At 44.2% G+C, this 13,006-nt stretch overlaps 1 protein-coding gene across 1 annotated transcript in view; it reads right to left on the bottom strand.

Annotated features, from left to right (window-relative positions):
* LOC146188988 (beta-hexosaminidase subunit alpha-like) overlaps nt 1–13,006 on the bottom strand; it is a 50,865-nt gene that overhangs the window by 28,979 nt on the left and 8,880 nt on the right. Inside the window, exons 3-5 of the mRNA XM_084605151.1 lie at nt 8,935–9,050; nt 7,139–7,249; nt 2,600–2,701 (exon numbers count right to left, since the gene is read on the bottom strand). Of these exons, the coding sequence (XP_084461277.1) occupies nt 2,600–2,701; nt 7,139–7,249; nt 8,935–9,050 (329 nt within the window). The remainder of the gene's footprint in view (nt 1–2,599; nt 2,702–7,138; nt 7,250–8,934; nt 9,051–13,006) is intronic.

Here is a 13,006-nt window from a genome sequence, read left to right as displayed (position 1 = left end):
AAGGCTGAAGCTACAGAAATGTTTTTGCGAATTGACTAGCAAATCACGCAACAGCATTGCTGCGTGTTACTGTTCATAGGCGCTGCTGCTCCAATTTCAAGCTAGTGCTTTTGCAGTGCGCGAGTGGACGTTTGAGAAATACTCGTAGGTCCTCACAGCACATCCGGTAAAAGGCGGGTAAGATTTTACTACACTCCATGTTGTCCTTAGTTTGGGAACAATGAGGACTGGAGTCCTACTCACGTCCGAATAATTTAGAAGCCTGTGACATTATAATACGGAACGCATGATGTTACAGGACGCAAATTCTTGATTTATTTGCCTTCAAGAAAGGCCGTACATAACACCTGAAGCGCGCCACTATTTTTTAGCGCACTATCCCATTCGTCACACTTGCCCACTATAAAGCCGAGTAGACCAAGGCAGGTACACCACTGCTCTCTTATCACTCCTTTCATCGCCCCCGCACATTTCTTCCAACGTAGCGTTTGTAGACTCATATGTGGAATAAACGATTTTTTCATCAATAAATCATCTTCCTTAGCGCAGGTGCTTTGGCGCTTAGCGATGTCTCGCACTGTATGTCGATGCCCAGCTGATCACTGTGGCTCAGGTAGCTAACGTGTCAAATAATGCATGATGCCTACAGCTACCAAACTCTTCGAAACATATGCGCCGGGACCAAACTATGCGAGAATGTTTACCCTCCTTAACGCAAACAGAGTAGAACCTCATGTCATGTTGCATTTTATAACATTAAATGGCTTATACAGCCAGCCGAATCTGTGTAGTGCTAAAAATGAACTTCGTTTGACACCAAGCAACCGGAGATTCTCTGAAATATCAACAAAAAAAATGAATATACGCCCAAGTCACCGAAACTGATATGTAGTATAAAAATGTCTGAGAGTTCCTTGGACTGCGAGAGGATCAAATCAGTCGATAGTGTCGACCATAAACCCTGAGTGCTCATTGCAGGGTCAAATTCTAAAGTTAAAGCTCAGCTACTTTGGTCATCTGATGAGAAGAGAGGAGTCGCTGGAGAAAGATTTGATGTTGGGAAAGGTTTAGGGTCACCGGAGAAGGGGTAGGCAGCGAACGCGATGGTTAGATGACATCCTCGAGGCGCTGCAGATGAAGTTATGTGATGTTAGGAAGGTAGTGAGAGACCGGAAAGCGTGGCGTGACATGGTCCATAGGGTCACGAAAAGTCGGACACGACTGAACGACTGAACTGAACTGATAAAAATGTTTACTTGTGTAATGTTTCAAAAATATGGGGCCGTAAACATTTAATATCAGTATCACATAGGTGCTGCTACCAATGGACGTTCTGTTCGGTAAGAAAACTAGTACCACATTTTTCACTGCGAAGACGCGTTTGTTTTTTTTAGAAAATTTTCTGGTGCTTTCTATACAATTGTGCGTCAGATATGCGTTTATTTGTTAATTTTGAGCAACGTTTGAAAAGAAATTTTTTGATGAATATGCGTGGGGCAAGTATTAGCGCTGCTAAAACTTATAGATATATCGCGGACCCAAGCATTAGTAACATGAATGACACAAGGCAGCGGCAACAGCACTCGTCGCACGCAGCCGTGGTAAAGATAAGCCAAGACAAGCCGACGCATTTTTCTAGTGATCATTTTCAACATTGTTTGGTGGCCCCTGCGTGTGTGTTTTCCTCTTCTTGAGTGTCCGATGACGTAGCGGGGCGACGATCAGAGCAGCAAGTTTGAGGTTGAAGAAGATGTCGCAGTAGCGCTGTTGCTAGAAATTGGCGAGCGTTTTGATAGCGCTTTCGAAAATGAACCTTTTGAAGGCCTCTGGTAAAAGGGAAGTTTTGCTGCCTTGCCAGCATGACAACTGTTTGGAGAATGAGTGTTGAGTTTTCTTCATCACATTAAGGTGTATTCTCAGAGGCCCTGAGCCTTTCACGATCGACGCACAGCCATGCTTTAGCCAGGTTCCGTTGCCCTACAATGTTAATTGCTGTGTCCTAAGCGCACAAGTGCCTCCTATACCAGAAAATATGTATTGTGTATTTACACCAGAAAATGTGCATAACAAATACATGATCTGTAATTATTTCCGATACCTTTACTTTCATCGTTATTTCGAACTCTATTTCTTGCACGCGTAATTTTTCCCTCTACCGTGTCACAACGTGCCGAAACCCTCGTAAGGAAAGGATCGCAGTCGTAGCGAATAAAGAGATGAGTCTGCAAATTTCTCCTTTGTGAAATTTTCACTCAGATATTGCGTGAAAGAAACACGCGAAGCTTCCTACTTTTGTAACCGGACAAGAAACCTTGCACAATTCATTAAAATCCTTTTGGTCGTGTAAGGGCACCCACAATGTCCACTCGATCAGTGAAGAAAAGGTCATGCTCTGAGCATATTTTACTGAGAGTGCGTGCTTTCAGGTATGTGGAAACCTCAAGGTGTGTACTTATCGGTGTTTTAAATTTGCCATCTCTGAGACTATAGTCGGCGCTGGCGGTGGCGAAACTGCGGAGGTTTGCTGTTATCGACGCGAAGCTCGCAACCACTGAGTGGAAACAGTCACGGTGGTGAAAAAACAAACAAAAATACTCACCTTCTTACTCAAGCTTGGAAACGTCTTGCTTACGTAGGGGAAGGACTGGTCATCGACGATGTGCCAGTGAAGAACGTTCAACTTGTTGTACGACATCGCGTCCTGCGTAGAGCGCATTTTGGGCTAAGTTCGTCTTATTGGCGCCCACACCATTTCACTGATGCGTCTCATCATATTTGTTTACATGACAGACCTAAAGGATGCGGAAAATGGAGATAATATATTAGAGTTAGCTCAAAACAAAACTTTCGTTTGCTTTTGAATTTAACGGCCCAATGCGACCGAGGCTATAAGAGATATCATTGTGGAGGGTTCCAGAAATTTAGACCACCTGGGGTGCTTTAACGTGCATTGACATGACACCATGACACAGGCACCCTTCTTTGCCTTCACAAAAAAGCGACCGCCCAGTACGGCATTCTATCCTGCATATTTGGGCACAATAGTCGAGCGCCCTAACCACTGCGCTACACCGGCGGGGTCCAACATTAACTTGTAATATTGCTATACTAAACAGCGAATTCATGTCAGAGATAGGTTGCACAAAGTGAAAGTTTTCCTGAAAAGGACAATGAAAAATCCCGACATGCCCGAGTTGCCCTAAGCCTTTCTTCTTTGCCTGATTTTTCTTTATTCATGATATAGAAACTCACAATATAATGCTCACGTTTTGTCGCTATTATAGGTTTATGTCGACCTTTCTCATAACAAAGCTGACCATGCGTGGATTGCGTTGGTTGTATTCGAAATTCGTGAGTGGACTGGCCCAATAAGGTCCAAAACATGTAACAAATAAGTGCCAGAGTGCTGTTAATTCGGTAATAACGTCCGTTGTCTATGTCAGTTTTTTCAATGCCGGCCCTATGCCACTTACCAAGCAATCCAACGCAATGCCTTCGGGGCGGGCGAAAACGCAGTGTTCTGCGTTGGCGTAGGAGAAGGGGCAATTCGGACAAAAGGGGGGGGGGGGAGCAAATATCGCGTGGAAACCGCCAGGCCATGAAGATGAATGTGCTTAGCTGTACGGCTCTCAATGTGTAAACCTGCGAGGCGATAAGCCGGGGTTTGGGTCAGGTTAAGGTCTACAGTAAGTGTACAAGTTTTGTCCACGTTGCTTGACAGTCTTCTTGTAAATGGCCGCCCTGTCCGGTATCGGTGGGGAAGGCAGGGGAATCACCGGTGCCTGGATAAATATAGACTCAAGAAAAAACTTGAGAGCCTGCACATCCAATCCCAATGCAATCTCAATCCAATCCCAGCGTGGCCTGACGTACACACCACAGTGACCAGGGCAAGGGTAAATTCCGAGAAAGCCCAGGTTAGGTCATTCCGCAAGTCATCGGAAAGGTGCTTGGTGCATCGATTGGTGCAAACCGGTATTGGGAAGAAAAGGGCAGAGAAGCGAGTTTCATGTTTCCGTGCATGATAGCCGCGGTGTCCACAGCGACAGGGAAATTTGGGTTGGAGTGAGGGCCAGCTGTGGATCGTGATTGAGGCGTTGAAGTATGTCCACAATGACTCAGGCTCTGGCACCGAAAGGAGTGGAACCGAAGGCGTCTACGTAGAGCCTAGTAGTAGCTGCAGGGAATGTGGTGTGGTGCACTTCTCAGATCCGATGATGGACACCATGTAGGTCAGCGGCTATTTGGGTAGGAAGCGAGCAAAGGTAATGTCGCTGAGGAAAAGTTTTATCAGTCTGCGTCAAGTTAAGTAAATAGGCCCTATGCAAGCTCGTTACAAGTCCGGGGGATTTGCAAAGAATCGGACAATGGTAAAGTTGGAAGTAAGAGCAGGTCGGAAAAATTAAAGTTTTCAGTGGATGCGCTCAGAGGTAGATGTATAGCTGCCTTATAAAGTTGACCATATACGTTTCGCTTGTGTTTGTGTAAGCCCACAATAAGGGAGTGTGTAGAAAATGTTATGTTATGCGAAAACTGCAACAGACTGGCTATTCGCTCATATACTGCACCATATCAGCAAACTGCTGCGCAAATGAGATGATTATCCTGATGGCAAGCATTCATATTATAGTGTATTTTGGAAAATAAAGCCTATAACCAGTCAAAAGCAAGTGTGTATAGTAGCGTATTTCCCTGGGTGGGGAGAAAGAGGGTTAATTGATTACTGGTACTGAATGTGAGAGACGTATAGCAACTCTTATTTCTGTGGGGCAGATTGGAGGCCAGAAAGAGAAATAATATGCGATATAAGGTCAACACCGGCCTCGAGGGCGGACCCTACTTTCCCCGTTAACCGAACACGCCAGAGATGGACGTCGTTCGAGTAGAGAGGCTTGGGAATCACGTACAAGACTCGCCACAAAGCATACTTCATGATTGGTATTCAGGTTTCATAAATCACTGTGAGTGGTTGGTAGTCAGCCGGATGCAGCAATCTTACTTTCAAAGCCGACCATCTCGCGCTTACCATGCTTCTGCTTCCACCTAAACATTCTGCCATAATGGTACACACGCACGCACAAATACAACATAATGTCTGCTAAGGCATGCTTCTATTTCAATGTCGCTGTTTATATGTTTTTCGTAGTGTTGAGGCTTCCTTTGGTGGATATCGCAGGAATTTCAGCACGTTCTGCAGCCATCCAGCTGGCGGGGCAGTAGATGTGTCTCGAATGTGGATATGAGTTTATGGAGCCAAAAGTTTATTTTATCTAAGGGATGCAGCAAGAGATGTTCGTTTTGCTTGAGACGGAGTGTCTTATCTCTAATACAAATTTGCACCGTAGGTCCACCATCGTTTGTAATTTCAAAATTAGGCAGGCTAGAATAAAACATACCTTCAGAGAGATGTTCGCTGGGCAGGAAATCAGTTGCAAAATTGTCATAATTTGGCATTTTATAATACAATATTTGCTTATAGTCGCTTTAATCGCGCATCTGGTTGTTATTAACAAATGTGACCTTGAAGCTACGCGCAAGAGGACGCTATCTTACTTCAGTGAACCAGAAAATCTCTGCTTTAAATCTCTGTACCAGAAGGATATTCCGCTATAACCTTCCCACAGCGCATGAGGTGTCCAAACAGTTCAATGCAGAGACTTGCCCAACTAGAACGTATTCCATGCTTAAACATCAAATGCAAGCTATCTAAACAAACGCATACTGCAAAAAATAAATAGTCACCGAAAATACGTTGCTGCTGGTTTTGAAAACGATGAAGCAAAAATGATAAGTGCGATATGGCGAGGGGTACAAATTTCACACCGTATTGTAATTGCAACACTTCTACAGCGGAAGCTTTTTTACTCTCTACCTACATGCGCCACATGCGCGGAATTTGGCTTTTTCGTAAGAAAAATCGCATTTCGTTTCTAGCCCCGCTTCAAAACCTGATATCGCATCATCTTGTTTCTGGCTAATAAATCGCAATTCGTACTATTGACAATCGACGTTAGTGATGGCAGTCCAGTAATGCTCATTACATTTTCGCCTGCAGCAATACCTCGAAGGGTGCTCAGAAATGTAACACTGATCTGACGGACGTGGTGGGTAGCCGCCATTAAACAACAAAAATACATGGAAAGCATTTAACCTGTAAAGGGCCGGTTTTACAGGAACGATTCATGTTTACTTTTCCAACACACAGAAATGCTGCAGGAGCACTCAAAACTACACCAGCAATATTTGAGACCCTTGTTGAGAACTTTTTTCCTTTCTCAAATGGAGTGCCAAGCATTGTCGAGCATGTTTATGCAGGCCGTATCTTTGTCCTAGGTCGCTGCAAGGAAGTCATGCTCGTCATATAATTGCATCTACATTATTGTATTTGCATGTTCCAAAACAGCTGTGTTAAGTTGAAGTCACACAATCTGAAAATATTGATACAGTGATGACATTTATTTCACTGGCGCGAAATGTTAATTAAAGTGAGCTGCACTCTGAAACAAACATCTAGATTCGTTTCGCCCGCAGATAACTTTACCTGCTGCATAAAGGAACACCTCTGCATTGCAGCTAATGTCATTGCCTGTTAGAAAAAAACGCGTTGGTTTGTGTGTATTTTTCTCGCCTATTTTTGAAATGACAGGTCATAAAAACACCATTGACCCTCTCTAAACTGACCGGGTGGTACCAGATCAATCTTCTACGCAGTCGTCTTGCATAGTTTTCGGAAATGTGCTTAAAGGCCTGTCTCTTGTGCATAACTTATTTGTTAGTAATGTCCTGTACGGATCGAATTACGCAACATTTCTATTCTACGCAACATGACCACAATTTCCTACTTGGATTGACGCCCCCTCCCCCCTCACACACACCCTTTTTTCAGCATTTGAGTGCAGCGTTCTTATTGCATGGCGTAAAATAAAAGCAATCATCAAAAATAATTACATACTTGAAATGCAAATTGTAGTGGCGTAGTTTTTCTTGTCAACGAGAAGTGCAGAATGTCGTGGCAGTATATATTTCATGTTAGTCAAGCGCAAAACATGGTGGAATTAAAACTTGTCAAGTCTCACCGATTGGTAGCCGTGCATTTAGGACAGAAGCCTCCCCTGAACCACCATGTCCATCAACTTACCAAAGTTTCGATGATGGCACGGAGTGGAAGGAAGTGCCTAGACGTGTCGATAAGAAGGCCACGGTGTGAGAATCGGGGCTTGTCGTAGATCACCGTCTCGTTCACGACGAACTGCGCATAAGAGGAGCCACCCTTTCGGTATACCGACATTGTCCACTGTGTCGAGGCGTCAATATTTTCCATCGTTTCACTCCGTTCGCTTATTAGGTTGGGAGAAATGACAATTCCTATAGATGGCATTGGATACATGGCGCGTAGCACGACGTTAGCTCACCTAAAGGCAAGATAGTCCTCCGGCGACTCCTCGAGGGTAATGACTGAAAATCTCGGACTATTTTACCTCAGGAAGTATTCATTGACGGGAAGAACTTCTTTATACGATGACGGTTCAAACCTAATCTAGGTACAAGCGAAGGGTCTAAAACGCTTTCACTTTCCGTGCTTGGCATATTATTGTTTAACCTTTGATAAGCTGCCGCATTTCATTTCCTGCATCTCCCACAGCACCCAAACAAACTTTAATGTATGAAGTGTTAAGCTGTGGAGTTTATCAAGCACTAGTGTGCTACAAACATTTCTGCCAATTAGGTGCACACTGATAGTTTTCCTGAGCCCAATATTGAAAAATTTTTGGAAAGATTGCGGGGCAGTCCGTCATTTTCACTAGCCAGAATGTGAGTACCTATGCGAAACATGGGCAGGAAATCTCGCCCAGCTCACCCTAGCATGAATCGAGCTAGAGATATCACCAAAATCGCTAGCTGCAGAATTTCTGCTAATCTTGAAAAGCATGAATAATGCGTTTTAGGAATCTTGAGTAGTGCTTTACAGTCCAATTATAAACGACAATCCTCGAAAGCCTGCGTACGAGATCTCTATCTATGCCTATTTGAAAACAAACATATTTAAATAAAGACGAATCATTTGAAAACACATTTTAGAATGCTTATGGATTTTACGGATTTTGGGGTAAATTGACTTCAAACTACTCCTACAGTGGAAACCATTATGGCCAAACAATAGCCCTGCCTGCAAGCTTTTTTGTGGAGGCATTTCATCACGGTTGCATCCAAGCGAGCCTTCGGGAAACTAATAATGATGAAATGTGCATGAATATCAAGGGTGTAATTTGATAATTTACTAAATACAACCGAAATCTATACTGTGTTTCATTGTCTCATGGCATCAGAGAAGAGAGGACATTAAAAATGATTTGGGCGTCTCCATTAGCCTCAGTCGCTTTGGAACGTAAAGGCCCATAAACCAAACCAAACCAAAAATCATTAGTTGCGATCTTCTGCGAGAATATTTGTGAACGAGCGGGAATAAAACTAGCAATCCTGTTGCCTCCTCTATGAATCTTGCATTCGATGTCTTAAATGAAGACAGCTGCTCTAAGTGATAATTCCTAAAAGCAGACATAATTAAGTAAAAACGAATGAAAATGCAGGTGTTGAGATCGTAACATAGGACCCACGATTAAAAAAAGGAATTATATGAAACGGGTAGGAATACACATGCATTACGAAAGAAATGCGAGGGCGGGATTTAAAATAGCGAATTCTATTCTTCGTCCAGCACATGCTGGTGCTGGGATAGTCAAGACATTTTCCATATTTCTCTGCTGAAAAGTTCGTATGTTGCAAACGTTATCATTTTAGGAATGCTGTCGCCTGTATCTCAACCGCACATATCAATTCGACCAATAGTGCACCAACCAAAGAATGGAATTTGATTGATCAGAGACATTAACAAAAAGAAAGGTGAATATTTGTCACTGTTTGATCGGAACTCACCTGCCCACTGTCCAGCGTGTAGACCAGTTGGCTAAACGTCTCCAGCGCCCTCAGCGCTCCCCAGACAGTCTCAGCAGAAATATAGGAGCCTGCCCGCGTTCTCACCTTAAGTGCGTCTGAAAAATAGTTTACGCCATGTGTAATCCATATGCTCATCTTAAGGAATATTGAGACGGCTCAATTCTGTGAATCGCAGTTACCTTGCCCTACGAAACGAAGGAAACTTTGATATGTCGTCGCCAAGCGCATGTAAATAGGGTACACGACAGTAGGCGTTCTCAAGACGATTAAGTGTAAAAACCTGCGCTAGTAGAATTCCTTATTCAAACGCCGGAAGGCGCTTTCGACAACGCTGACGCACGTTTTATACTTGTAGATGAATGCAGGCCGGTGGTCTAAGAAACTTTATATACGTCATTAGAGGTATCAAATTTGAATCAAGAAGAAAAGCCTAAAGAAAACGCGCCAAATCCGAGATTTATAGCATCACCGCAGCCGCATTAGCTGCCCCTGTTTCTGCCTAACATCTCATGTATGTATTTTCCCATACCTCTGTCGGCCATATAGTGCGACTTGAATAGTACATATGTTCTCTACTTCGGATTTAAAATATCGCACCCTTCTTTCCACGCATCGCACTTTACGCCTCGGAAACGCAGAGAACCGTGTGATGTCCTCTCCGAAGGAGGTGAGCCATTATTGCTTCAGAAGCATGGCCGTACTTCATTTAAAGTATCACGGTGTGAATTCAATTCCGAAATTCACACTGTATACGGGGTTTTGGACAAAAAATGAAGAGTAAACAAACGTTGCACTGCAGCAGGTTGGACCAACTCCGCTGCTTATCGGCGTGTGTCGCTTCCGAGGCATTTTTTTTACTTCCCCTTCATGAATTAAATGCGTACGTATCCGTGCAAAAAAAAATTATTATTCATTTTAGAAGCATGGGAATTTGATTAATGTGTAGGGTGATGTCTCCAACATATATTCAATTTTTGTTTTTCCAAACCAACTCCTACTTAGTCCTATTTCAGAATATTTAAAAAGGATGCGACACGAACCAAACAGCACGCGATTGGGGCTTCGGGCTTTCAGCACTTTTAAATATGCTTCAAATGAACGCAGCCGCCACCCTCACTCTCATGTGAGCGGCCGACGGCGCTATCACAATCCTCTTCAATGTGCGCAAACACATTCAGCCAGGATATAAGCAACATATACCGTAATCTGAGGTTACTGATGACCACGCTACGACAGGCACTTACCCAGACCTTTTTCTGTAGTATTAAGCAGATATAAATGGCACAAACAACACGGTGGGGCCAAGTGGGAATTAGGCGCATTATCACTCAGGTTTTCATTTCGATTTGGGCTTCCAGACGCGCCTACTCATTGGCATAAAGTCCCTGTGCACCTCAGTGTGTCAAACACCACCCGACAGAGACATGAAGACCCGCTTTAGCCAAGCCGTTCACACATACCTGTAAAAGGCAGCAGCTGTAGCGTGTCTTTCTCTGGAGGTCAAGATGGCTACGCTGCCTATCTCAAGTGGGCTTCCCAAGTGTTCATGCCCTACCACTTCGGCATTGATATATGGGCTCGAGATCATCCAGTACTCAGCCCTGTCACCTACTGCCAACCACCTGCTACTGGCAGGTTCGTCTGGAGGGCCGTCAAACATTCGATCTAATCCGGCGTCCTCTCTGCCGGCTCTCTTTACGTTTACCTTCAATAGGGTTCCAGTTCAAATTCGGCAGACTTAAAGGCCTCGTTGTGCAGAAAATCCGAAGTTGTCGGTGTTGTCGGTATTAATGACCGAGGATGAATTGACCTGTAGGGTAGTGTGAGGTCCAGATGCCATATTATATGGAAAAAGCTGATAACTCTCGGCACTCTTTTGAAATGGGTGGATAATATGGAAACCGAGCCCTCCTGGGCACTTGAATCGAACTGACCTCGAATAAGACACGCTTCTCCCAGGCCATGCAGGCACTTACGCAGAGCCTGGTTAAAGCTGAATTTATAATTGTATATGTCGGAAGGTCATTAAGATAATTTGGTAGCTTACTACTGAATCCTAATAGCTACGAGATGATAGCAACGCTAATTAAGAGTTTAGTGAACGAGCTTGTTCCACGGCTGCTGCATGCCAACTAATATCTGCAAGTGCACCATCACTGGAGCAGTTGTGCCATTGCGCTATAACAATAAAAGGTTAGCTTGAGCATTCCCCATTATTTTACCCTTAGAAAACCTCGGTAACCTTCGTTTCACGCACCGTGCATTGTCCATGCCTATATGTTTTGAGATTTCAGCTTTATTATATGCAACTCACGTTTGTCTTCAGACGTTTTCTGCATCTCAACAGTTAGTGGACACTCACTAATGAGATAAAACTGATTTATTGAACGTCGCAAGAACTTTGAAGAGTAGTCAACGTCACAACACTTGGAACGCTGATCGACACACCGATGCGTTCATTAACTTATCTGTCTCTCTCTCAACTCCCCGCCGCTGCTCGTCTTGCTCCTTGCCCTATCTTCTTCTCTACTTCCTCTCTTCTCTCTCTGCTTCTATGTTGTTGTTTGTGCTGTGCGTTGTCAGGGCACGTTAAAGATCCCCAGGTGGTCGAAATTACTCCTTAGACCTCCACTACGGCTCCTCTTTCTCTCTTTTCACTTTCACTCCCACCTTCTTCCCTTCCATTACGACGCGGCTCAGTTGTTCACAAAAAACTAGTGAGACAGTTACCGTGCCTTTCCCTTCCTATAAAGAAATCGGTTGTGGCTGTAAAAAGGAAAGAAAATGCATGGACCTTCTACTGGCTCTGTAGCTGAGCCACCTCCGCCGCCTCGTACGGAGAGAAGAAATAAAGTAGAGAAGAAAGAAGAAGAAGAGGGAGCGAAACACGCGCGCCGCATCAGCCGTCGTCCACCACCTAAGTGATGGCGGGTGCAATAATAATAATAATAATAATAATAATAATAATAATAATAATAATAATAATAATAATAATAATAATAATAATAATAATACTTTATTCACTTCAAAGAAACAATACAGGACGCGGACGCGCCAAAGCCGCAATGGGGCTTGTAGGGCGCCGTCCGGCAGCAGCAACAACCTCTGTTACCAAATCACAGAATTATTTTTTTTTTTTTGTGGACGAAAACAGCATGAACTAGAGCTGCTCAAGCTCGGCAATAGCACCCCGTAACTGCCTGCGAGTATTCAAGTAGAAAACGTCATCAGGCAGCTCATTGAATATACATGGGATATAAAATGACCTCACAGACATACCAAAATGAGTTCGTACTGTAGGCACGAAATATCTAGGCAAATGACGGCCAACAACAGATAAAATTTCTGTGACAGCCTAGCCCCCGCCGAAAGTGTCGGCGTTGGATGGCGTTGGTACACGCCAGCTGGCTGACACGACCCTCCTCAAAATTGCGCCTGTCCTCAGGTGCAAGCGCTTTGTGGAGACAATGCCAATCCATCCATGGCTGTCGTTGGGGTAGAAGTTTTTCGATTTCATCCGCACAAATCCGCTGTCGTTGAGTGGAGATTCAATGACTTCCTGCAAAACGACGCTATCAAAACTTCTCCCGTTCGTTTTGTGGACACTGATGCTTGGCATTGTGAGCTCGACGACACATTACTCAAGTCTGCAACTTGAACAAGAGTCGCGTCGCTGGCCACATGAAAGGCCATGCTACGTTGACGTCACGGCGCCAGTGCGAACCAAGAATGAGTTCGATGGATTCTGTCAGCGGCGCCACGACAACGTCACCCAAAAAGACTTTCGTATCGCCAACTTCAACATTCACTTTTGCCGCGCCTGAAGGGTTGATGCTCCGGTTCAACACATGAATCGAATATGTAGTTTGCCAAGCATGCGTACGAATGTCCGACCGAAGAGCATCTTCGCTTAAGATAGACACATTTGCTCCATTGTAGATATTAATATTGAATGGTCGGTCGTCAACGCGGCCAGTAACAACAGGCAGCGTTCCGCCAATATAACGCAATAAACAGTCCTCTTGCCTGGTGGGTGGTGCGTCCCCGTTGG

The sequence above is a fragment of the Amblyomma maculatum genome, chromosome 5 (genome assembly GCF_055883805.1).
Source record: "Amblyomma maculatum isolate TAMU_Amacu chromosome 5, ASM5588380v1, whole genome shotgun sequence".
Classification (NCBI taxonomy): domain Eukaryota; kingdom Metazoa; phylum Arthropoda; class Arachnida; order Ixodida; family Ixodidae; genus Amblyomma; species Amblyomma maculatum.
Note: the sequence above shows the minus strand (reverse complement) of the source record. Positions and strands in the feature narration are given on the sequence as shown.